Source organism: Marmota marmota, unplaced genomic scaffold, assembly GCF_001458135.2.
Source record: "Marmota marmota marmota unplaced genomic scaffold, marMar, whole genome shotgun sequence".
Lineage (NCBI taxonomy): Eukaryota > Metazoa > Chordata > Mammalia > Rodentia > Sciuridae > Marmota > Marmota marmota.
Window position 1 is genome coordinate 52,835,417 of NW_025999977.1, and position 26,993 is coordinate 52,862,409.

The 26,993-nt window shown below is 50.9% G+C and overlaps 1 protein-coding gene across 3 annotated transcripts in view; it reads right to left on the bottom strand.

Annotated features, from left to right (window-relative positions):
• Positions 1-26,993, bottom strand: part of Lpin1 (lipin 1) — a 108,772-nt gene that overhangs the window by 58,245 nt on the left and 23,534 nt on the right. For all 3 annotated transcript variants that reach the window (XM_048804795.1, XM_015479963.2, XM_015479962.2), the window contains exon 2: positions 25,431-25,487. In XM_048804795.1, the coding sequence (XP_048660752.1) occupies positions 25,431-25,487 (57 nt within the window). The remainder of the gene's footprint in view (positions 1-25,430; positions 25,488-26,993) is intronic.

The window sequence follows — 26,993 nt, forward strand, 5'->3', positions numbered from 1 at the left end:
GCGCCTCGGGAGGCCGACGGCCAGGCTGCTTTCAGGGCCCTCAGGCCCGCGTCCGGAGGAAGGCAGCACCCGACAGCCATCCTTGGCTGCCTGCTTTAGCCCTATGCCCCGTTTCTGATCCTCCTGACCAGAGCCAAAGCTCGACGGTCTAGACTGACGTAACAACTAGGCCTTGGAGTGGGATGGCTGTGCAGAATCTGCAAGGGAGGGCAGCCTGGGAATAGCCAGGGAAACCTACCCGGGCCTATCTCTGCCCTCCCGGCCTCCTCCTCAGGTTCCTGGGCACATCCTTGACCCTTGTGACCCTCTCAGCCGGCCTCCTCCTCAGGTTCCTGGGCACATCCTTGACCCTTGTGACCCTCTCAGCCTGCCTTTCTTCAACCTTAAAGTGGCAGCTGCGTTGACCACCTTTCCTGCACTCGTAGCTGTGCCACAGTGGTCCTCTGCTAACCCAACAGTCAGCAGCCACCCGCCCCCTGCTCACACGCTCCCCAGGGGGCTGGACAGGGTCTGAATACAAGCAGGAAGTCAGACCATCAGCAGCCGCACATTTGGGCTGAGACCCCGGGGATGAGAAAGTCCAAGCACACCAAGATGGGGAGAGGGGCTGCCTGGGAGCTGCAGCACGAGTCCAGAGGTGCTGGGGCAGCCTCTCAAGGGCGGTGGAGCCAGGTGACTAGGGTCTTGTAGGGCAGCCTGGAAGTTGTATATGGAAAAAAAGACTACAGGAGTGGACACCAGCAGACAGGCTGCAGGAAACCAGGGGCCCGGATGTGGAGGGCTCTGCCCCTGAGAAATGGGTTGGGGTGATTCTAGAGGTGAAATGCGTAGACTTGAATGGAAGGGGCAGACCAAGCTGGCCTGAAGGAAAAGTTTGGAGGCAGCTGCATGGAGAATTTTGTCCAGGCGAGGAGGTATCCGTGCCCCTGACCACTGGGCGCTGGGCCACTCCCAGTGAGCCACAGGACTTTCTCTGCTGCCCTCAGACACTGAGGCTGCAGGGCCACAGAAGAAAGCACTCTGTGCCCTCACTGATCCCCGGCCTTCCAGGAAGTGGGTCCCATTTCAGGTCACTTAAATGAAACATTGTTTGGAAAAAAAAAAAAAAAAAAATCTTGAGTTCCTTTCTATTTGATGAGTGGGGGGGGGGGTTCTAAAAACTTAAATTCCAGCCCCAAACCCTCATAATATAAACGATGAGCCTGGAGGCAAGAGCTGGGCTGCAGTCCCCACAGGTCAGCTCTGATGAGCAGGATAGGGCTGGATTCAGGAGTTAGATCCCGCCCTACCCAGACTCACAGGAGGACATTTTTGACAAACAGGCAATGAGAAGAAACCTCGCTAGAACCTAGATCACACTCAGGCTGTGAAATGAATAGGATTCTCCAAAGCTCCCGGCCCTTCCAATTCCTCACTGTCTGGAGTCCCCCTGGGAGGGCCCTCAGCTGTGTTGTCAGCAACCTGGCTGGTGACAGGGCTGTGACTCAGCCCTAGAGCTGAGGTGATCCCCTGGGCCAATCCCAGGACCTGGTGTGGTCAGTCCAGGAAGAGGAGAAAGACCCACAGGCTGAGTAAACTATCTTCAGGTGCCTGAGGAGGAAGGAGCTGCCTAGTAGTCTCTGGGCAAAGCAACACTGGTGTCCTGGGTTCTAGAGACTCATTTTCACAGTCTGGGAAATGGGGTGCAGCACTGGTCCACTTGGAGGATAAAAAGGTCATCAGGTAAAACACTTGGCACAGTTGCTGGCGGCATCTCAATCCTAAAATCCAGTACATTGAGGAGTGGCCACTCTCAGAAGGATCTGGTCACTGCCTAGCCCAGCAGTGACAACAGTGAGGGCCCAACCCAGCAGGCCACTGCCCCCCCCTTAAGAGGGGTGCCTTGAGAGCATCAAGCATCCAATCATCATCTCCCAAGGACAAAAGGGGTGTCCTGCTGAGAACACTTGCTGCAGGCTAAGCCAGGGAAACTATTGTTCCTAACCATCCCAGGAGCTGTTCTCTTCAGAGGACAAAGATATGAGCCTCTTTCTTCTAACTAGAAAGCCACACCCCCCCTCTTTCAGCTGGTGACAACAGCTGTAGTATTCTTGGAACTCGGAACTTTTCTAAATCAACCATTGCACAGTTAAAGGGCTCTACCACCTGACCCGGAATCCCTGGGCAGTGGGCACGAGGGTGAGCATCCCTCTTCCAAGGGCCACCATAATTGGGCGAACAACTGCCTGTCTCCCCGAAACTCCAGCATTGGCAATTAGCTCTGTAAAGCCCCTGCAGAGGGATCTCAAAGAAAGGACACTGAATTCTGCTCCAAGAAATGTACCCGTGATGGGCCAGTCCATAGTTGAGGGCCCCCAAAGAGGGGGCGTCATCACAGGCACTCCCTTGCTGGGGCCCTTAAGAACAAAGTGGGAACCAGGAGTGACCTGGTGCCATTTCACTGGGGCAGAGTTGGGGGTGGGTGCGAACAGAGCAGCTCTAAGAGGAAATCCGGAAATCCACCCAAGACAGGATATGACCCCATACGTGGCTGGCTGAAGAGGGTGGTTCCTGAGGGAGGAGGAGGAGAAGAGGGTAATCCAGGGAGAGGGAATGTCAGGAACACACGCACTGAGGTCTGGACAGTCACTCTGGGGTGGTCCAAAGGCCCACCCCAGAAGCAGGGTGGGGCTCATAGATTAGAGCCAGCCATCTGGGAAGGCAAGAGAAGTCTCAGGGAGATAAAGGGAAAGGACGGACATCTGGCCATAGGTGGGGATCCTGGCAGGCAGGCCCCTGCAGTCCATCCTGAGACAGTAGGAACAAAAGGCCAATGCACCTGGGCCTCGGCCTGTGACATTAGAAGGTCCCACCTTGACTTCAAATGCCAAAGGCTCCTCCTTACCCACCCTGAGCAACACCAGGAGCATCCTTAGAATTGGGCACTCACTCCTCAGGGCAACATTCCTAAGCCCCCACAGGCGCCCAGTAAATCTCTGTCCTGTCTCCTTCCCAGGTGGAGGCCCCCATAAGGATTCTGCCTATTTATTCTTACTCATGTAACTCAATTTCACAAGGGACAATTCTCAATAGAAATTTCATTAGAGCAATTGTCATCCAAAGTTCCCACTGTTCAGCAATAATCCCGACAGCTGCACGGATTAAACAGCACATGTGCCCCCCTTGGCCACAAACTGGGCAGTCAGGACTCATAGGACCCACACACACTGCCGCAGAACGTCCAGAGGCTCAGAACAGAGACATGAGGGCTCACCCTGGCACCTCTGGTAACCCCTGCCCAGTGGGACACATGTCACACCATCCACACAGGAGAAGCCACTGCCAGGCTCACTCTCGCCTGAACTTGGTTCAGCACCGTGGGTCCTGTGCTGACCCTGAGGCTGCGTGAGAAAGCGGACCAGGCCCGCGGCCTGTCCTCAGTGGATGCACCGCCTGGGCAGTGCTCACACAGACCCAAGAGGTTCACACGGATGTGGGGCCTGACCTGCCCAGTCCCCAAGAAGGAGGATTCAGGGGAAATTGGTGGCCTGAAAGGCACAAATTTAGGTGAATCTAGGCCAGGTATCAAACAGCAGAATTAACAAAGGGTCAGCCACGTCATGGGCCAAACAGTCTTGGGTGGGCAAGGGCTGAAAGAAGGCCTGTGATGGTCCCTGGTGGGCAGGGGTGGGGACGGAGGGAGAGCGCGGCAAGCCCCGGGGCTCTCTCTCCCTGTGAGCAAGCAAGAGGGGCTACGTGACCTTTCTTCTCTGGTCACATGAGCAAGATGCATAACGAGCAGGACGGGAACACAGAGCGGGGGCGTGAGAGGAGAAAGGCACAAGGGAGGGGCCGTGGAGAAGACCCTCAATAAGACCCGGACAAGAGCATCCCATTGCTTAGAACAGTGGCTGCTAGTGCCAGCCCCAGGAGGTGCAGAATCATCCCTCTGTCCCCCTGCATTCATCCTAAGTCGCTGCGACCTTGTTCAATAGGTGTGAGGGGCAGCCGGGGGCAGCTGGCCTCCAGTGTCACATTCCCCAGGGCCGAGGAGAAAGCAGCTCCACAGATGAGAGGTCAGAGGCAGAGAAGCTTAAGAGAAAACTGGGGCCGGAGAGGTGACCGGCAGCCATGAGCAGTGACGAGGGTGACGAGGGTGATGAGCAGCACTTAGACACCCTTCCCCTAAGCCAGACGCCTTTCTAAGGTCGTCGCCTGGACATTAGTCCCTCACAAATAGCCTTCGGAGGTGTGTACTGCCATGAGTCCCATGTTATTGATAAAGACACTAAGGCAGAGAGGTGACCAAAGCCACCTGGCCAGTAGCAGAACCCAGGCCAGGAAGCCCACCCCGTGCCACACTTCTCCTGCTCTCAAAGGCTTCATAGGAGACATGGTGTCACCCCAGGCTTCTCCTCGTCCTCCTCGAGCCCCATCCCACGCGGCGGGTTGAGCTCAGCACTGCTTCTTTTCATGGCAGGACTGTGTGGGACTCTTGCCTGTGGTTTGGGTCAGCCACGAGAGACCAGCTGGGTGTCCGTAGCCAAGACGTGCTCTCCACGGACCCCGTCCAGCCCAAGGAGGCCACAGGAAAGTGCTTTGGCTTATTTTCCTGAAGCTCGTGGGGACTCTGCCGTCTCCTGCAAGTGCCTGGCCTTGTTCTCGCCTGGCCTCCAGTGGCCTCCGATGACCATCAGGCAGCCTGGTGGGATGCGCAAGTCTGCGGCTCACAGGCCGCAGGTCAAGACCAGCGCAGCCCACGTGGGGCAGGTGCTGCCTAAGCCTCAGCCTCCTCAGCAGGGTTTGGGACCAAGTGACAAACAAGATAACGTCCCTGTCACTTCCCAGCTCGGCTCTCTCCACTCATGTTTACAGGCTTATCACCGACAATGGAGCTGTTGTATTTTTAGAGCCGGTTTCCGCCGTTCATTCTGTTCTAGTTGCCAAATCACACTGTTGGTACCAGAGGTCACCGCACCTCAGCAGATGACAGAGATACGACACAGCTGGGCTTGTTGTGCCCACCAACGAGGTTCCTACTGTGTCCCACTGAGCGGTGTGGTCTTGACTCCCGGCAGCTCACACTTCTTCTCATTCTCCGTAATGTCCTTGGGGGACGAAAGTGACCCCGCTCGTCTCACAGGCTAGCATGGTTCTCCCAGACAGTTGGTGGCACGGCTGGGGCAGGACTCTGGGGCCCTTGTTGGTCCGCCTGCCGGGAGACTGTCGCAGGGGCTCCCCTAGGGTAGCTGTGAAGGTCTTCCTGCTGTTGACCAGGCCGGTCTCCTCCCTGGCTCGAGGAAGATTTGTTCTCAAACTGAGAATTAGAAAATGGGGTGCAGCGCCTCTGAGGGCTCGCTAAAGAAGTCTGAAACCCGCTTAAGGACAGGCTTGGCTGGCTGTCTGGGCCACGTGGCCTGTCAGCCGCTGGTCAGAGAAGAGGGCAGCGGGCTCTTGACTCCCTTTCTCTGGTGGACAGTCAAGGATCTAGCTGGCTTTTCACTGGCGTTTGTGATTACTGACATCTCTGGGAAGATGACTTCAATTTTTTTGTGCCCCAAATTTAATCCTGTATCCAGGGGTAAGAGCAGGACGTTCTTACGGGCCACAAAACAAAGCAGCACCCAGTGGGAGTCCCCTGGGGGCCAGAAACTGTTCTCAGGCAGAACCGCGTGACCCTCCCTGCCCTCACCAGCACTGTCTGCACTGAGCCCGAGTGGTCTAGAGTGGTCTAGCGTCCGTGGGCTCCCCCGGGCCTCTCCGGATTCTGTGAGCCCTGCATATCTCTCCCCATTCTGGGTATGTTTCAGGGAATTTTCTTATTCTTTCTTGGCCTAATCTGACAACTTCCGAGTCTTCATGGGGCAAGGTCCTGGTTAAATTTAGGTGTCAGCTTCACTGGGTCAAGAGACACCCAGATAGCTGGGAAAGCCTTACTTCTGGGTGTGTCTAGGAGGATGTTTCTGGAAGAGGCTGGCATTGGGAATCAGCGGACTGAGCAAGGAAGAGCCACAGTCGTCAAAGTGGGCGGGCACCATCCCATCAGCTGGGGCCGGGAGAGCACAGAAGAGCAGAGGAAAGGTGGACACCGTCTCTCCTGGAAACGGGACACCCTTCCCTTGGCCTTGGACATCAGAACTGCAGGTTCTCCAGCCTTCACCTCAACGCGCCCTGCCGCTGGCTTCCCTGGGTCTCCAGCTTTCAGGTGGGGTGTTGGGGAACTCCTCAGTCTCCATAGCCCCCAGTCGGTTTCCATGGTAAATCTCTCCCCATCTCTGTCAGTGTCCTGTTGGTCCTGTTTCTCTGGAGGACCCGGACTAGCCCAGGGAGCCCGCATTCCATGACATCCGCAGCGTGGCTGCAGGAATAATTGCTGTTTTAACCACCTTCTCCACCAAGTCTTTCCTTCCCAGCATCTCTGTTCATATCGAGTGACTCTTCTGCAAATTGTGGGTGATGGTCTCCTGTTTCTCTTCACAGCTGGTGTTTCTGTTTGGACAGCACCTTGTCGAGTGTGCCCTGCGGATGACTGCATTTCGTCATACTCCTTGAAATGTCACTGTTCCGAGATGCAACCAAGTTCCGGAGATCCCTCGGTCCTTCTGAGGCTGACGTCAGTCCTGGTTCCAGAGGGGTCCAGAGCTACCTGCTTGTGGGGGCTGACTGGCCACTTACCTCTCCTGAAGCAGCCCCCTTCCTGCCCCTCCCTGCTCTGCATTGCGGGTGGGACGGGGCGTGTCTTCCCACTCCACCTGGGGGTACCTAGTTTCAGTTACCCTAGGCCACCTAAAAGTTTACCTCAAAGTTTTGCAACTTAAAACAATGAAGTTATTATCCTACGGTTTCTTGGGTCAGGAACCCACGAACAGCCCTCCTGGGTGGCTGTCACACCCGGTCTCTTGAGGTTGCCATCAAGGTGGTGCCAGAGCTGAGTCAGCTGGAGGACTTGCTTCCAAGACGGCTGATCCTAGGGGCCAGCTCCATGCCACGTGGACCTCTCCACGGGGCTACTTCTGGCTTCCCAAGACAGGGCACAGTGGAAGCCACAGGGCCCTTCACCACCGTCCCTGCCGCCATGCTCCCTCATTTGGAAGCAAGTTAGCAAGTCCAGCACACTAGGGAAGGTGGATCAGTCTCCTCCTTTTAAAAGGAAGAGGATCAAAGGATTCTTGGATTCTTGGAACACAAACTCTTCCCCCACTGGTGTGGTTCCTGCCTACAGGAAACTGCACCTAGCCAGGGACGTGGCTGTGCAGCACAGAGGAGGTGCATGCCCTCACCTCTACGCAAATATCACCTCGCTCCCCCTTCTGATCCGCTCTGTGGTGGCTTCCTCCTGTTCCTGTGGAGGCCAGCACTCGGCCAAGGACTCACACCCCTTGCAGCGTCCTGAACTCTGCCTGCAGGTCCAGCTGCCTTGGCCTTGAACTCCAGCCTGTCTCTGGAACTCAGCAAGCCCTCAGGGCACTGTGTGGCTGCCTCTCCTTGCTGAGCAGGTGCCCTGGTAAGTCTCCCCTGGTTTGCTTCTCCTCTCCCAGGAATCACTGGCCTGCACCACCTGTTGTCCCACGCCCACTAACTGTTGTTTCAGATATTTGTCCAGTTGCCTGTCAAAGGCAAGAGGGCAAATGTCCCTGCTCTCCCAACAGGGCCAGAGTGGCAATCCCCAGCAGCTGCATGACTCCACGCTAAGCGAGGCCATGGCTATTCAGTACACTGCAGGACCCAAGTGACTTTTAGGAACCACGCTGTCACCTGGGAAATTATGACTTTGGTACATGCTTCAGATTTGCATGTCTGCATTTAGCTTGGTGGAATTCGGGCTCTTCCCAGCCTTCCCACGACCTTATCCTGAGCAGCACCTCCTTTGCCAGACCCAAGGATGTTGTTCCAACCATTTGGCAGGATATAAGTATCCAGCCACAGCCGAGCAGGGGCCTGCTGGATCACAGAGTTAGCCAAGGGAAGGGTAAACCTGGGAGAAGAGATGAAGTGCAGGGATGGGGCCACATGGGGGACTTGGGACAGTGACTACAGGTGCTATTTCTAAATTTCTAATATTTTAGTCATTGGCAAATCCAAACCAGAATGTGCCCCAGAAGAAAACATATTTGGAATTGCTTTGAGCTTCTACTGAGAAATGCATCTGCTGTGGACTCAATGTCTGTTCCCCCCAAATCCATGTTGAAGCCTGAAGTCCCAGCGTGATGGCATCAGGAGGCAGGGCCTGGTGCCATTAGGGTTAGATGAGGTCACGAGGAGGGAGCCCCCGTGGTGGGGTGAGTGCTCTTATAAGGGCAGAGCTCTCTGCCCGGAAGACGCCGCGAGGAGGAGGCAGGTCTACATCCAGGAAGGCCCCGCCAGCAGGCTCCCACACTGGCCGCCTCAGCTTACACTTGCAGGCCCCAGATCTGCGAGAGACCAATTGCTCCCATGAAGCCACCAGTCTGCGGTATTTGTTCTAACAACCTGAACTGAGTCAGCTTCCTAGACCTGAAGAGACCTGAAGACACCCTTGCGGCCCAAAGGACATCCGGGCAGCTGCAAATCCAATCAACCTGTGCTGAAGGCAGGCTGCTGCTCAGTTCCTCCTGTGGACTCGCCAAGACGCTGCAAAACCCAAACACAAAGCTCAGGCATCAATCAGGGAGCAATCCAGCCACTGGCCCCAGTGAGGGAAGCTGGCTTCCGAAGAAAATCAGGTTTTGCAAAGACGACATTGTGCCACCTGTTGGCCGGTGCTAGGACATCTGAGCCAGCCCCAGGGTACTTGTTCAGCTACCAGACGGTTCAGCAGAGGGACCTTTGCACAGTTAAGATCTACAATGCCGCATGATGTAGTTGTTTGTCAGCTCTACAGCAGTAAGGAGAGCAAAAGGGACTGGATATGCCCCCAAATGATAATATCCTTCACCATGAAGAACTGAGTACTGCTGGCTCACACCCATCCTTAGGGACATCTGCTTGGTGTCTGGAGCTCTCCACAGCTGACTGAAACCAGGGTCAGGGGAGGGTGATTGCACTATAAGGACATGCCTTCAACGCCCCCCCCCACACACACACACACACCACTGATTCTTCCCCATTCTGCAGGGTCACACATGTACAAACTGGGTAGAATATCAAGGGTGGCATAATAGAAAGAACAAAGGATTTGAAATCAGGAAAAATGGCTTTATGACCCTGCCCTGTCACTTCACCAGCTGTGTGACTTTGTTCAAGATATTTAACCACTCTGAACTTCAGTTTGATCTTTAAATGGCAATTTCCAGCTGGACGCAGTGGTGCACACCTGTAATCCCAGCCTCTCAGAAGGCTGGGACAGGAAGATTGCAAGTTCAAAGCCAGCCTCAGCAACTTAGCAAGATCCTGCCTCAAAATAAAAAGGGCTGGGGATGTGGCTCTGTGGTTAAGTGCCCCTGGGTTTAATCCCTGGTACCAAAACAACAAACAAATAAGAGGAAACTTCCTAGATGCCCTCCATTTGCACTTTTCATAAAGTGGAACTGGTAGAGCTTATCCTTCCCACAAGGAAGGCCAACAAGCTGTGCTTCCTCCTCTCGTAAGAAGCGCAGGGAGAGTCATGCTGCTGGACCATTGCAGTGTGTGCACAGGAGGTTGTGTGAACCAACCTCTGTGTGTGTGCGTGTTCACAATCATACATACTGCTACAGTAAAGCCAGATGATCTGAGTAGCTTCACAGAATCTGCAAGGAGAAGGGGGCGGGAACCCCAGGGAGCGTGCTCGGGGAACACTGAGGGCTGCAGACTGAAGGGAGGTGGGGTGCGTGTTTAGGGAAGGGCAGTGAAACTGTTAAGGATGAGCACTGTCACCAGCCACTGTCCTGATCCCTGACCCTCTGCTTTCCTTTAAAACACTTGTTGAAATATTGGTTCAGAGGCTCACAAGTTGGAATTGCCGTCTGTACACACACGCAGGCGCACACACACACAACTCGCTCACATAAATGGACACTTAGAATTCTGGTTATTGTCTTTAGGACAATACATTTCAAAATCCAACGCATAAGGCGAACAATGGCTGGCTCTTCTATGTATTTTCAGCTAAAGGTTTATATTCACTCTCAGATTATAAGACATTTCACTACAGAGTGGAATTTAGCACAAATCACATCCATCTCAAGACCCTGTATTAGTCTACTTTCTGTTGCAATAACAAAATACCCAAGAAAGATTTGATGAGAACTTTGTAAAGAAAGGAGCTTAATTTACTCACAGTTTTGGAGGCTGAAAGTTCAAGATGGAGCAATTGGTCATTCAGCCTCTGACCTGGGCCCCTTTTCTGTGGCACCACATGGTGGAGAGGCAGAAAGGGAAACAGCCACATGCAGACACGGGTAGCCTTGCTGCAGGACAACCCACTCCTGCAAGAACTACTCTGTCCAAGACACCAGCATTGACCTCTTCCAAGGACATGTCCCCAGTGACCTGATTACTTCCCACTAGGTCCCACCTGCCACACAGATACACTGGGAGCCAAGATTCTGGCATATGATATTTTGGGGTACAAATACCTACCATTTCTCCACACTGCAGCAGACCCCAACCAGAAGGACTGTTATTTCGACAATGCCATTATCGGTGGCCACCTGGCCTCACATCAACCTATAAAGAGAGCTTATGCTTATTAATTGAACCCTGCTATGGATTGGCATTTCAGAATCCTTCACAGACATTATCTAATCCTTTTTGATTTCTCAGTGATCTCATTAATTAACACTCTTATTATTTCTATTTACTAATGAAGAAATACATGTCAGAGTGGTGAGGCAGAATGTCCAATGTCATACAGGCAGCCAGGAATAAATCCCAGGATTTAGTCCGTCTGATAGTCCCTTACTTCAAGGATATGTTAGTCTATATTAGAGGGTTCTTAACTAGGAGTCCAGGGGCTCAGTAGATAGAAAACAGAAGTCTATGAACTTGAATGTGGGGAAATGATGTTTTAATTTCACTAACTTCTAGCTGGAATTTAGTAGTATTTCTTTCAATTATGAACATAGGCAATAAGCAGCAATAGTATTACCTGAATATGTGACCAGCATCACCACCAGCAGCAAAAATCACAGATACTTTTATGCCACATCAAAGCTGTTACAAATATCGCAAAATATCACATGCAGGTAGTTAAATTATACTCCATGTATGTTTATCAAAATACATTCTGTTGTCATGTATGACTAAAAAGAACGAATAAAAAAAATTTTAAGGCTGGGGTAGTGTGCTTGCCTGGCATGCACGGGGCGCTGGGTTCGATCCTCAGCACCACATACAAACAAAATAAAGATGTTGTGTCCACCGAAAACTAAAAAATAAATATTAAAAAAATTCTCTCTCTCTCTCTTTAAAAAAAATTATGGTAGTTATGAAATCTGCTGCTAAGGGACAGAACTGAGGAAGTCAGACCTCTGGGAACCAGCGAGTCTGCCTTCTAGAGCGTCTATCAGGACCACAGAGAGCTCCCGCTCCCTCTCCCTGCTCTCCCACGTCGTCAGGTAACTGCAACAAGAGCCGCAGTGGGCAGACACAAGGGACAGAACAGTAACGTGCAGAGAGACGAGGAACAGTGAAAGGGCAAGGCCACAGCGAGGGTCATGCACACATTTCTGTGACACACCAAACTCCACCCTAAAACACAGGGTGTTTCCATGGGGATCTGAAAGCTGTGGTTCACTGAGGATGACCACTGCAGCCATGAACCTGAAACCAACCCAACTCCTGCCTGACGTCATTCAGCCCCACACTAAAGGCCCACCAGAAGGCAGCACAGGGCCACTTCCAGAGACAAAAACTACCTGTGTCCTACAGTTCTGCTCACCACGTCCAGCTTTCAAGAAAAAGTCACAGGGCAAATGAAAGGTTGAGAATAGCACACTTCCAGGAGGCAGCAGGGATAAGAACCGGATTAAGATATGACTTGGTGGGAGCTATCTGACATGGATATTTTTAAAACTAGGATTAATAGACTGAGTCCCCTAGTGCATTAGGTTTACATTGCTCCAGACCAGATCACATATATAATATGCAAGGTCATAAAAACACCTTCAACAGAGACAAGGAAAGTGTAAGAGTCAGATTAACATGTTAGAAATGAAGAGCACGCCAGCAAAGAGAAACAAGATTTTCCATGGACTCATCGGTAGTCCCAGCATAATGAGGAAAGAATTAGTGAAGCTGCAGGCAACAGAAACTACTCAAACCAAAACAGAATGATTAGAAAATAAAGAAAGAATAGGTCATCTAAGAGCTGTGGGCCAATATTAAATGGTATCTATATATAATATATATATATATATATATATATATATATATATATATATATATATATAGTAATATGAGAAGGAGGAGAGAGATAAGGAAGGACAGAAGAAATATTAAAATAAATAATGGCCTAAAATTTTCCAGTATTAATGACAGACACCAAACCACATATCCAAGAAGCTGAGAATTCAAAAACAACCAAGCTGGATAAATATCAACACAGAAAGAGGGAGGGAGAATGCGATATCATATTCCAACTACTCAAAATAGAAGAAGCTGGGCACAGGAGTCCACGCCTGTAATCCCAGTGACTCGGGAGGCTGAGGCAGGAGGATCACAAGTTCAGAGCCAGCCTCAGTAACTTAACAAGGCCCTGAGCAACTTAGCAAGACCCTATCTCAAAATAAAATATAAAAGGGGGCTGGGGATGTGGCTCAGTGGTAAAGCACCCCTGGGCTCAATCCCTGGTACCAAAAAAAAAGAGGAAAGAGAAAATCTTGAAGGCTGCCAGACAAAGCAAATTACGATGAGAAACAAGATACAAATCATCATCAGAAATTTTGTAAGAATGCTAGCAAATATTATAGACTTGCAGGTCACATCTGTGCAAATACGTATCTTTGTGCCATTATGGCACAGAAACAGCCATAGATGATGTATAAACAAATGGACTTGACTTCATTCCAATAAAACTTTATTGATAAAACAGGTGGCAGACCAGATTTTGGCCCCTCTGCCATAGTTTTTCGATCATCTGTCTAAAGCAAAAATAACAGCACTGCTTTGTCTGGCAAGGGATCATGTGAAAGAAAAAAGCAGGAATGATGGGAGGAAAGACTTGGGAACATATTGCTGTAAGGTACTCATCCTAAACATAAAGTGCTATAGCCATGCCTTTAGGTAAATTGTAAATACAGTTGTAAGTTGTCAGCATTTGGGCAATCGCTAAAATCACTTAAGAGACAAATAATAAGTCAACAATGAGACAAAACAGAATCATAAAAAAGTATTCAATTAAATCAAGTGAAGGCAGGAAAAGATGGAAAAAAGAAACAAAGAACAGATAACACAGGCAGAAAAGAGCTAGTTAAGATGGATTTATTTCCCACCATATTAAAAAAATAAATTACATTAAATATGCCAGGTAAAAAACAGAAATTGTAAGCTTAGGTAAATAGCATGACCTGGTTATGTACTATCCATAGGAAACCCACCTTAAATATAAGGACATCAAACTCTGATGTGCAGACATTGCTCTATGAATTGGCCCAAACTCATATAACTGTACACTGCAAAGAATATTACTACTTGCAATTTTTAAAAAATCAAACAGGTTGTAGGAATACAGGAGGAGTGTGGACTGGCAAATGAGTCTAACTGTGTTCCAGATGATTGACATAACTACAGGAAGGAAAAGATAGGAACCGACCTAAGTAACCGGCAGAAAGTATTTTGACTGGACACCATCAGGCTAACAAGAGACCTAAACACAAACACTTGCTCCAATCCATAACTGTGATTCTGACAGGGCTATGGGTGAGTAATTCTGAGCTACTCAGAAAGAGAGATAATAAGGTTGAAAATAGGTGGTTATATGGACTGGGGCTGGGGCTCAGTGGTAGAGCACTTGCCTAGCACCACATGTAAAAAATAAAGGTCCATCAATAACAACAACAACAACAAAAGAAAAGAGGTGGTTATAAATTGTAGATAATACGAACAAGGTTTATTGCTGTTGAGTGAAAGAAATTACAAGTAAGGAAAGGGGAAAGACTAGAATGTTCCTTGTCTGAATCAGAGTCAGTGAGGACTCATTTGTTTTTTGAGTATAGTTAGATGAGGGCGAGGTAGAGACAGGTGCATGCAGGGGTCACTCCATGCATACATTCCCTAGCTCTGTCTACTGAGAGTGATGAGCAACAGTGACACCTTCGTGGCCATGAGCACACTGCTGGTTTCTAAATGCCATTTTCCAATAAAAGGGTTTGCCAGGTCAAAGTTGAAAAAAATCCCAAGAAAAAGTCTGGAGGATTTTGTGCTACCAGAAAGTAAGGAATGCCCCCCCCCCCAAATATGGGCAAGGGCATTAAAAGTGCACAGGCACCAACCTGAAAGCACCCCACGTTACCAAAGTTGAACTTGTCTAACAAAATTAATAGTAACACCATTGGATTAAAACCCAAGCCAATTTAAAATCCATGAATCCTTATTGATATAATAACTCAATTTCAAATAAATGATAAAGATACAACCCTGCCTTAAAGAATTCTAATTAATAAGTATAGAAAGAATGAGTGAAAGAGAACTCCCCTTTAACCTGCCACCGTTACAACTGCTGCAGACGGGATTCGCTGGCAGAAGCTAAGGTTAGTGGGCAAAGGTAGGAGAAGCAGGGTATTCACAGTCTCCAGATATTCCTTTCAAGGTGGTCACTACAAGGAGAAATTACTACAGTGGAAACTCCTGGCAGACATGCCCTTGCCCGAGGATGAGGGTCAACATCCAGGTGCACTACAATGGGCCCCTGGACTCCGTGGCTTTCTTTCCCAGAATAGACAATAACTTGAACCTGGCTATGCTAATACATCAGGCAAACCCAAAATGAGGCACCTTCTAATAAAGTAGCTGGTGTGTGCTTTTCAAAAGTGTGATCAGCCTGGTGCGAGGGCACACTCTGGAGGCTGAGGCAGGAGGATTACAAGTTCAAGGCTAGCCTGGGCAACATGGTGAGACCCTGTCTTAAAATAAAAAGGGCTGGGGTTAGAGCTCTGGTGTGTGCAAAGCACTGGGTTCAATACCTGGTACCACAAAGAGAGAGAGAGAGAGAGAGAGAGAGAGAGAGAGAGAGAGAGAGAGAGGAAAAAACTGATAAAAATCGGAATCAACTGCTGCTTAGTTTAAAAAGGCTCGAGAGACAACTGGGTCCACACGAGCATATTAGCTTAATGTCAAACCATCAGTTCAGACCCAAAGACTTGAGGAGCTGGCAGGAGGAGGGGCTGGGAAGACAGCCAGACGCACAGGCACAGTATTTGCTGAGCAGAGGGATGAGCAGAGGAGGCAGGGGAGAGGTGGAGCCACCCCTCGGGGCTGCCGGCTGTGGGAATGCTCTCAACACTGTCAGGATTGGCCCTGAGGGTGACTGAGCAGCCCTGTGAGTTTGTTGAGTAGCTACTTGGGGAAGTAGCTGCAGCCCAAGGAGCCAGTGTCTTACCCTGAAGGCCCCAGAGAACCATTAGGAGTTAAGTGGGAACAGTGAGTGAATGGTTTTGAAGCCTGTGGGCTCAACATGGGACGGGCCAACATGTCCACAGGGCATGCATCCTGACTGCGCTGTGGAAGGAGAGCCCTTGTAGCTTTCCCCCAAGTGTCCTTCTGGACTCGGGAGAACTGAACCTTCATTTTTTTTTTCCCCACGGTCATCCACAAATGAAGCTGAGAAGAGATTCAGGAACTACGTGTGGAGACGCCCTTGGCCACCACCCTCGCCCAGCCCAGAAACAGATCAGAACACACAGCCTGGTGTCCAGATGCCCCGTGCAACTGCACTTCCTCTAAACACTTTCTTTTCCCTACTACCAGGGAGGAGCCCGGGCCTGCCTCTTGTTACAAGTGCCTGACCACTGAGCTACATCCCAGCACTTCCTTTTTTTTTGAGAAAGGGTCTCACCACGTGGCCCAGGCTGGCCTAGAACTCCTGACCCTCCTGCCTCAGCCTCCCTACCCACTCTGGGCCTGCGCGCTGTCGACTTGTGCATGGCCAATGGCTCTCAGTCTACAGGAGCCGCAGCTCCGGGGAACAGGGACCGAGGAGGGACCAGGCCGTGGGGAGGAGCCAGCACAGATGTCACCTGTTTCTCAAAGCTGCTCCTGTTCTGGAGGAGAGAGTGGAATCGAAACTCCAACATGCTTTAGAGGACTCTAGTTTCCCCACATTTCAGTCACTGTCCTCTTCGGTGAATCTGTGCTGAGAAGCCTGCAGGGGGACAGTTCTGACCCACGTCCTCGGTCCACCCTCCCTGCTTCGCTGTACCTTAGCTGCCAGGAGAAATTTGGCAGGCATGTTGGGAAGACCCCGCTCGGCTTCCGTTGACTCCATAGGAAGGGCCTTCCTGGGGGCGCTTTGGTCTCCTGGTCCACGGGCCCGCTCGGCCGCGGTCCTCTAGTTTACAGCAGGCTGGGCCACCCCTTTGTGGCTGTGGCCAGGGAAGGCGTGGCTGGTGTCCCCGGTTTTGCCCTTCATTCTCCTTCCGCGCGACCTTGCCCCTCAGCCCACCCCCTCCCCTCCCATCGTCTCCCCTCCACCTTCCCTTCCTTCATCCCTCCACAGAAGCTCTAAGAAAAAAATCTCATTGTTTGGTGGCACGATTATGATGTCCCCACTGGGGTTATGACATCAGCATTTGGAGGAAAGAAAGAAGGGACCAGGACTCAGGAAGCAGCACCAGATTCACAGCAGGCCCGGGCCAGTGCTGGGGCCAAGGGAGGCAGGAGCACAGCAGGACCAAGGCCTCTCCTGAAAGCCAGCTGCTCGCTGGCGTCACCGCGGGCTACCTAGGCTCCTGATTCCAGAAAACTGCACCCCAACAAACTGAGAAAATGCTGAGGGGGAAATGACCACGCCTGGTCTCTACAGAGCCTGGACGTGTGGTGCCATCCCGTACAGCCTGTGTGGAGTCCTGGGACTGATGGTGGTGGACAGGAAAGGCTTCACGTCCAAGGAAACTAAGCTACGTCTGAAAGGCCGGAGGGGGAGATGGCGGGAGCTACGGAGACACTGGTGGGTTTAGTACTCCATCAACTACACATGGAACTTCATAAACAGCTGCAAAAATGGAAAGTTATTGCAGAGATGTGATGGAGTCCTCTGAAAACTGACGGCACTGCCCCGCACGCGCCAGGAGTCGGCTGGGGTATGACCAGTGCTGGAGCCCGGACTTCTCCCTGAGGATCAAGGCGCAGCCCGGGCTCCTCTCTTCCTCCTCTTGACGCAGAGGCTTAGGGTTAGAGCAGACTTATTTCTTCTCAGGTTTCCTGGGGCCTGCTCAGAGTGCCTCCGCAGAACATTCCATCAGAGTAGAAGGGGAAACTTGGAGGTCTCAGCTCACGACCCTCAGCCCTCCTCATTCCCTGCACCTGCAGTGTGAGAGCCGGCTCTTTGGGTGCTCCGAGGATACAACACCTGCTCGCTGGCGCCTTCCCAGGCCCTCCTTGGGTGGTGCTTTTGAACCAGGATGGGAAAAGCTGCATTTCTTACAGGAAGGAGTTTTTACAGGAAGAGACTTTTTGATTTTGTCCCTGGTTATAGATGGGCCGAGTCCTACGAATGATGTGTGCATGTTCCAAGGCAAGGCAGTAGTTTCTAGTAACAGCAGGGGATTTGAATGTCGCTTTGTTGACTTGTCATCACACAACAGCACTTTTTAGTAAGTCATGTGCAAATCTAGCACATTCAGTTATCCTGTGAACAGAATGTTATTGTATTTAAAATATTTATGAATCGTTCCTTCTAAGCACTAGGCGCTTCTATATCTCCAAGTCATGCCAATCCTTCTGGACCAAAATCTGGGAGATAAAAAATATTCACTTGTAGTCCAACTCCAAGCATGTATGATTTTGTTCCAATGAACCCAACTATTATGTGTAGCTACAATGCACTAATAAAATTTTAAAAATTTACTTGCTTTTGCAATCATGACCTTCATCCTCAAAAGGGGACGATATTCTACTGAGATGGGAAGAGGTGTTACTCCAGCCAACATATCCAACAGGCCACAGATTACAGCTGACGTAACACCCCGCTAGGCCCCGCAGAATAAATGCACGTAGTTTTTGCATTTTCCCAACCCTGTGGTATTGGGCCGCATAGTCACACATCTGTCACAGCCTGAAACAAAGCAAGCTGTTCTCTCTGGTCCTCTCTGAAGGCCTGACCACACTCAGTGCAGGCAATGCTACCTCAGACAGGAGAGTGAGGGCTCCCCTGTCTGGAATGGGATGGAAAGGGGAGACCAGAGTCTCCAAACAGTGATGGAAGAGGTGTAGGCTACAAAGAAAACCAGGAGCGGGAACGGGAGATGAAGTGATGGCCCGACGTCGGGGGCTGGCCAGGACAGATGACATCTGTCGGTCGACCCAAAGGATCTGAAGGATGAAGGTGTCTGGATTTGGGTTGACCATGTAAAAGGCCTGCAAGTAAGTCGGCCTGGGAGAAGGTGTCCTGGGCTCCCACCTCCCCCGGGGCCCTGGGGGGAGGGCAGTGGAGGGCTTTGAACATGGCCCAGCAAGTGGATCTAGACTGACTCAGTGAACAAGCGCTCTCCATCTTTTTATCTTCCAAATTGAATTACTTTTACTTGTGCAAAACCCATTTTAGAATTCTGTGTTAAGCACTACCTTTTCTCACTGAGCAACGAGGAAGTCAGGGGTGGCCTGAGTTGAGAGGGAAGCCGGTCTTCTGAAAGCTGCATGTCATTGGGCTGTGCCTCAGTGCTCTTAGCTGCTCCCCACTCCCCGTCCCCCTTGAGGAGGCTCCATGATGGGTGTTCACAGAGGAACAGAGCTTCCTTCCTGTGGGTCAGAGGGACAGCGGACTGTGCCTAAGGGTCTGAGTTTCACATCTGCCCTTGGGCCAGACCTCAGGCTCCATCTGTAAACTAACAGAGGAGAAGTGGCTGTCCCAGAGCCCCACACTAAAGACACAGGCCTCAACCAAATTTGTTCCCCCACCCTGACCTGGCGCCGCCCAGAAGTCAGTATATAGGGTGGGGGGACCCTCAGGTATTTCTGAATTGGGGGTGTCCTGGATGGGTTGTGGTTCTGGAGAACTGGAGACCTGGGTTCTTGTTTTATTTGTCATTGTCATGAGAACCTGCACAAGTCACCTGAGGACCTCAGTCCCAGCATTGAAAAGTGACAAAGAGACCAGCAGAACAGCTCCCTCCACACACAGGCACCGCACGCGCACACACACACACACAGTACAGCAGCTGTGGATCTGGGGTCCATGATAGCCCAGAGGCATCTCCAATCGCCTCTATAGAGTGAGTTTCAGAACACAGAATTAATGTGAATTCCTTGTGATTTTTTTTAAAAAGCAATCCATCCGGCACTTCCTCCTCCCTGCCTTCTCTCTGGGTGACATAATCAGCAGAAGCTCTGAGCAGAGAACAGCATGGTCAGATGAAGGACCAGCAGAGTCCCTCAGGTTTCCAGTGGAAGCGACGCAGAGGCAGGGTGTGAGGGAGGGGTGAGGGACAGGCCTGCGGCTGTTCTTTCAGTGCGGAACTCAGCTGCAGGAGACCCTGGGGCACCGGAACCCACGAGAGACCCTCTTTTTGAGGACAGGCCTCTGCTTCCCCTGCACCAGCCCCACACATCCCAGCACGTGTGGGAAACCCCTGCTGTCCTCGGGTCTGAGCTCATGCTGCACTGGGGCTTTCCTTCTTTGTGCCTGCCCTGACCCCTCTGCCTCAGGGCCTTGAATCGCTCTACCTTGTACATAGAGTCTTCTCCCTTTTCACTGGATTAACTGCCACCCGTTCTTCAACTTTAGCTTGAGCATCACTAACAGCCCCAGTGATGTGGCCCTCCCTGTGGGGCACTTCTTGCTGGTACATCTTGAATTCTAAGTACTTGCTGGAGTCGGACACTCTGCTCATGTCTATGATTACCCCCCAGCAGGCAGCGGCTGCGGGAGGGAAATGCCCATTTCTGTTTAAGGATCTAGCACCATGTCTAGCCCTTAGTAGATGCTCAACAAATATTTTTTAAATGGATGCTTAAATATCATATCACAGGCCATAACATCTGGTTGCAAAAATATATCCATCATAATTAAAAATAATAAGAAAGAAACTAAAAATACACTCAATATCATAAAAGCAAATGAATAAATAAACTATACTAAAAATACACACTCAGCATCATAAAAGGAATGGATGAGTCGTGTTCTGGTGTTGAGGATGTCACTGCTCTTGTCGTGGGCAATGCCTGAGCATTTCCTGTGTGCTGGGCCAGGGCAGGTAAATGATTTGGAGACACTCCCACCCCAAGGAGCTCAGGACCCGGCAGGTTCACAGTGTCTCCAGCAAGAGGAAGCAGGTAGCAAGGACACAGGACAGGATACTCCCTGGAGTGGGAGAAGAAGGGATTGATAAGAGGAGAATCGGGACTAGACACTAAGATGGACATTGGCACAGTGCTCCTATTCACAAACAAGACAGCGCCTTGAGGCATCTCCATAAAACCCAAGAATCCACGGAAAGAAAATGACCATTCTCCCTGTACAATGTAATATTCTAATTAAATGCATTATTGTTGTGTCTGACTCTGCTGTGCCTGTCGCTAATCCATGCTATAATGATTCAAAAGCAATTGGCTCTAACAGCCAAGCTAGCACAGTGCATTTCTAGATAAAGGACACATGACTGTCACCAGACACCTGCACGGTGGCTTCACTACCAGTGCCGGGCAGGGAAGTAAAATGCAGGGCAGGAGGGCAGACAGGGTGGTGGAGTGGACCAACAGGCACCAGACTCCTTCACGCCAGATACCTCATTAATGTCAAGGACACTTCAGAATGCAAAGCAGTGTGGGACCAGGAGGGGCGTCTCCTTTGGGAAAGATGTTTAGTCAGATTGCAAGGTGAGAGCCAAAGAAAGCTGGAGCAAAGAGATAATGGGGAGCCCAGGGTGCCCCGGAGTTCCTGAGGAGGGGCTGCGAGAGTGGGTGGGGGTGCCCACTGCCACCTCCAGCAGGCGCTGTGGGGACTATACCCTGCAGGACAGCCAGCTCCTGACCTTTATTCCAGAGTGGCCTCTGCCAGTTGGAGCCCCAAGCAGCCCTCTGATCCCATCTGTGCTGAACAAACAAGAGTCAGCCACCAGGGGCGAGGAAATCCTGCACATGAAAGAGAAAGAGCAAGTGACAAGAGGGAGCCGTGACTCCAGAAGAGACAGAGACAAGGTGACCGGAGAGAAATAGGTAGGAAGAAACCCCAAAATTAGAATCTCAAAGACATTGGAGAGACGTTATCATTCATAAGAGCAAAACAGAGCATGGCTGTTGAAAGGTTAAGGACGTTGAAGGTTAAGAAGCAATCATCAGACTTGGAATGAACGAAATCAGAGAAGTTGGCCAACAGGAGACAGATGAGGTAGAGGAGCACCCGCTGTCTTTGGTCACCACCGCTGCCCTGTGTCTTCCTGAGCTCTGCTGCTGGCATCAGATTAGAAGAGAAGGTCAATGGAATGACCACTGTGTGGCACAGGAGGCTTCAGGACACCAAGGATTGACAGAGGACTCCAAACCCTTCCAGACAAGAAAAAACAAAGCCAAAGGTCACCTACAAAGGAACAAAAGTCAGATGACATACAGGGAACATTAGCTGTCAGGAGGCCATGGAACAACGTGTCCAAAATTCTGTGAAAACGGAACAGTAGGCTCAAATCTGAAATCCTACCAAAATAACATGTGAAGCCAAGTTAAAGAAGAGATTCCATCATGCAAGATTCAAAAACACATCTCCCACCTGTATTTTCTGTCCTGAAAATGTGCCCCACTTTTACTTTATCTTAAAAGGGTAAACTCAGAAAGAAGAAAACCTCCATCTGGCAACCCTGGAGTAGGGAGGGCTCCCATTAGCTCTCTGCTGACCCAGGAGGAGGCAGGGAGGAGAGGTCTCCTGGGTGGGGAGAGGCTGGGAGGAAAAGGGTGCTGCATGAGAGCAGAGAATCTGGAAGATCTGGAGAACGCGATACAAGTACTAAATGCAAGAAACAAAAAATGGAATCAGAAACTTCTCCTAGAGGCAGCACATTCTAGTGCTTAGGAGCATGTCTCTGGAGCCAGAGGTGTGATGTAAATTCTAGCCCTGCCACTTACCAGCTGTGTGACCTTGAGCAAGTGACTCAGACACTCTGGGGTGTTTCTTATCTCTCAAGGGAGATAATCATAGGACTAACTTTTAAGAATGTTGTAAGGATTTAAACTAATTAATATTTATAGTACTCCTAGGGGGAAAAAAAAAACCTGTCACATGGTAAGTACTATATAAGGTTTGTTAAATAAATAAATGACCCCAAAAGCTGTATGAAAATTATAGCCATCCAAATAGAAGAAATGGATCACATGGTAAGTTAACGGGCCTAGCCTACAAGTAAAGTGATGGTTTCCAAGCGATGGGCTACAGTAGCAGCTGAAGTACAATGTTTTTTGGAGGAGGTCAGGGAGAAGAGCAGGAAAAAAGAAAAGCAAACATAAATGAAGAAGAACACACTGTTGGAATAACTGAGCCCCCAAACACCCTAGACAAGAAAGGCAGAGTCTGAATGTACAGCAGGCTGAAAACTCATGAGCCTGGGCATAAATGTCAGAGCAGGAGGAAGGGGGCCCTCGTGTGTGAGGCTGGAGAACCGGCTGGCCTCCATCAGGCTGGCCTCCATCGGGCCAAATCCTGGGGCAACAGGCAAAGGAGACCTGCCAGTCAGCTGGGTGGGATCAGACAATGTGGTTGTCACTGTGAGCCAGCCTTTCCTAGATGATCTTACAGAAGTCAACAAGTCACTGGGATAAAAATTTTCAAAACTTAATCTAAATCCTCCCCCTACAAAGTGCACAAGAGAACTAAGATTCAGGCCCAGTCCTTTTCTCAACTCTAAAGATAACAAAAGATGAAATAAATGGGCGAAATCTGGTTTCAAGTGACGGGCCAGGATAACCTGGGGATCGCTGCCACTTTCACTGTAGCAAGTTGAACCACCATGTGAAATCGAAATCGAACCACCTGCTTGTGAACATGCCGTGGCTCAGCCTTTGTCCTCCAGAGGACATGAATCTGTTGGGAGGGACTAGTCAGGTGTGGTTGCTGGAGAGTGTGTATGTCTTGGGATTTCTGCAAACCCCAGGTTTCAAACTGACCTAAGTCTCCGAGGTCACCTTCCCCGAAACATTCCTCAGGCTCATGAAGGAGTCGTCACAGGTTTCTCTGCAGCAAGCAGCTCCCCTGAACCTCAACGACGGCACGTGTCACACGGCACCCCAGCGCACCCTGCCTCCTCCACCGTGAACCGTTGGAAAAGAGCCACCATGACCCAGTCTGCACTGTGTCCCTGATGCCTGGCAAGTGACACCAAAACCAGGAAGGGAGACGAGAGAGAGACTTGGAGTCTTCCTTTCTTTCTTGTTGGACTTCCCCCCTTCCTTTTGGCTTTCTTGACACCAAACATTTTCAGAATTCATGGATCTACCTTCTGAAGACGACAGAGAACAGAAGCAATCAAACGCTGGGCCAGAAAAAGAGGTTTTGACTGGAAGCCCACCAGCACGTGGCACACCCTCCCTGGGTGACAGCATTGCTCTGAAGCTCAGTATTTACAGACCAGGCCTTGCCCCAGCCCCAGACTGGCCACCTGAAGGACTCCAAACACAACCAGGCCACTAGCAAGTTCCTGGCTGGTCTCCCCACCTCTCGCAGTCTGCAGCTCTGACATGACGTTGCTTGTCAAGGTCCCCCTACCCCATTATCTACAGGGTAATTCCAAGGTCCTGAGAAAAGCAGATGAGGCTCCTGGTCATTGGCGCCCTCCTCCTCGTCCCTGACTTCATCTCTCATGCTTCCCTCTCCAACCATGGGCCCAGCTCCCAGACGCACCACGCTGTTCCTTACCTCTGTGCTTTGCCAACGGTCAGGGCTCTTCCGAGACTCCCGGAAGGCCTGTCTTCATCAATAGACCTTTCCCTGAAAACCGCTTCTAACCCTCCCCACACACGCCGAGTTGCCCACGTCGCTCGGTCCTACTGCTACAGCTTGGGGTAAAGCACTGTAGGATGATACTGAATGGACGCCTCCTGCACCCGGGAGCTGAGCTCTGAGAAGGCAGGCGACTCTCTCAGTGGCGCACAGTGCAGGTGGCAGAAATGTGACCGGAATTTTGGACTCCTAATCCAACTCCCCAGTCATGGATGGTGAAGATGCTCTATAATTTCACCCTTGAAGCACGAATGGCCACTTCCTATCTCCTGCCCCCTGCCCCCTGCCTCCTGTCTTGCAGGGACAACCTCAGCAAAGGCCCAGTAGCAGAGGCCCAGGGGCTGCCTCTCCCACACACTGCAGCCATCGCCCTGCACAGGGGCCAGTGGTGGCCTGGAAGCCTGGTGGTAGTGCCTTCAGCACCAGGGTCTGGAGAACAGGGACTTCACCATGGGAAGCTGCTTGGGGCAGCCCCCGTGCCCGCCAGGCCTACACACCCACCCAGAAGACGACAGGTCACTTACTGGAACTTCCTGCCCTTCTCCTCCCAAAGGGTGGCTCCTCACTCCAACTGCCACTAACAGCCCGCAGGCCAGGATTCCAGGTCTCCCATTGGACCCCATCCCTGTCCCTCTGGAACAGAACTCCTGCTCCTTGCAGAGTACCCTGACCTGGCTTAGTTCATTCAACTAGAGCCTCTGGGCCCATCTCGCTCTGGTGGTTACCATACTAGCCCTCAGGTTCCTCTGAAAATCCTTAGTCTACACCATGTTTTCATAAGTTCCTCTCTAGCCTGTGAGTGAGTTCCTCCAGGGAGGAGACCTAGTGCCACCTTTTTTCTGTATCCACAGGTTTGGGAGAGGCCACAGGAAGGACGAATAGGCCCTTGGGCTTTTCCACTTCTTTGCTGGATGCTCCAACAGCCTCCCTACCCCATCTGTGACGTAGGTTTCAGACCATGGGCCCAGCACACTGTACAATGCTACTGAAGCTTGAAGCTGACTCCTGGGCAAGGGCCTCTGACAAGAGAACCAGAGGAAGAAGCAGGACCTGGAGATGGACCTTGACGGGCTCAGGAATAGCTGCTGGGCTCTTGTTAGACATGAGCAACCAGTCCAAGGGCACTAGAGAGCCACTGAGTGCTTTTTAATCAGGGAGGTGACAAAATCACATCTGGGAATGGCAGGGTACAGACCACAAGAAACAGAGATTAGAACCAGCCCAGGTGTTTGTAGCTGCATGGGGAGTTTACGAAACCTGGAGAAAGTGCTCGGTCAACTTGGAAAGCATGGGTTGAAGGGCGTCATCTTGCTTTGGAGGCTGCAGAGATCCACAGCAGAAATGCACCGAGACCAGGGGTAGTTGATTGATCTTGAAATGTGAAAGCATAATGGTATTCTATAGCATTCGCACTCACATTAATGTTTGAAGGCCACACATTTCGAATCCATCCAGGGTCTCTCATTATTGGAATCTAGAAAACAAAAACATCAGAAGTTAGTTAGTGCTACGTGTATATTGAATCATCCCATGGTACCTCTGTTCATATCTACACTTCTTTTTTTTTTCTTTTGTGGGCTAAAAGAAATAAATTTAATGAATAATAAAGAGGATTTTTAAAGTCAATTTATGGGAATGCTCTGGAATTAATGGCAGGGGTTAAATAGAATAAAACCACTCAGCTGTGCTCTTTAACATGGTGAATTTTATGGTAACTGAATTATGTCTCAATTTTCAAAAAGAAATCGGTAATAAGGATGTGGTGGCTTTTCTTTGCACACATTCAGAGTGTGGAGCCTTGGTTGCACAGGGCAGGTGACAAGGTTCAAACTCACTTCATCTCTCCTCCTCCCTCCTCTCATCCTTCTCAGAGGACACAGGGCCCCCTGGTGAATCCACAGGAGGCCGGGAGGCATGGAATGATGGGACTAGAGGTCGGAATGTGGGCACAAGGTTAAGGGGCGAAGCCTGGCCGTGGATCAGCTCGAGGACTCCTGCTGTCCCTTCCCACATCCAATCCGGTTAGCTCTGCCCAGAGGGTTGCCCTGTGTGGGCTTAGCCGACCCTTTCTAGGGACCAGTTGTGCCTTAGGCCTTAAATTATGCTCAGAACATACCTGCTTGGAGCGCCACTGAAGCACCCCAGAATCAGGGAGGCCTGTGGTCCCCCACCCCAGGGCCCACTTACTGTCCCCTCTGACTGCCTCACTTATCCAGCCCACAGCTGCTGGCCATCTGATCGTCAACGGGGTGTGAGATGAGTGGCTGAGTGGCTCTCGGGCCCACGAGCTTTGCTGAGCCCTGGCAGCTCAGAGGGAATGAGGTGGGAATCTCCTCCAGGAGTCACTCATGATCTACGCATCAGCAGGAAGACAGTGAAAGAGCTTGTCATGGCCAGAGCCCCCTGCAGATATGCCCTGGGGATTGCAGGACGGAGGGGCAGCCATTTCCTCTGTAGTAGAAGGCTCAAGGTCAGCATGAGCTATGTAGACTATGTGTGTGTGTGTGTGTGTGTGTGTGTTGGGCTAAAGATGGTCTCAAGTTCTCTGTGACTCCTCCCACTGATGAGCTCCCCTTAAATCTCGGCAAGCCAGAGGGACTTGCTTTATTAATAACATGCAGGACAGGTGGACGCTCCCTCCTGAGGTCACAGGAACCTTACAGCATCCTCCTCTGCCTCTTGCAATGCTCTTTCTGGGGACACCAGCCACCAGCCACCAAGTCCCGTGAGATGCCACCCCTGAGTGGCTTCGAGCAGACTCCTGCCAGCAGTCCCGACTGAGCCCTGCCTTCCTGCCAGCCCCAGGTAGGCACCAGACATGTGAGGGGAGCTGTCCTTGTCTTTCCTGATGAGCCCACTGACCAGGCAGTACCCCTGGGTCACCTCAGTGAACACCATGAGCTGCAGGAGATGCCCAACTGAGCCCAGCCTGAATTCTTGACCCATAAAATCACCAGCTATGATAACACAGTTGTTGTTT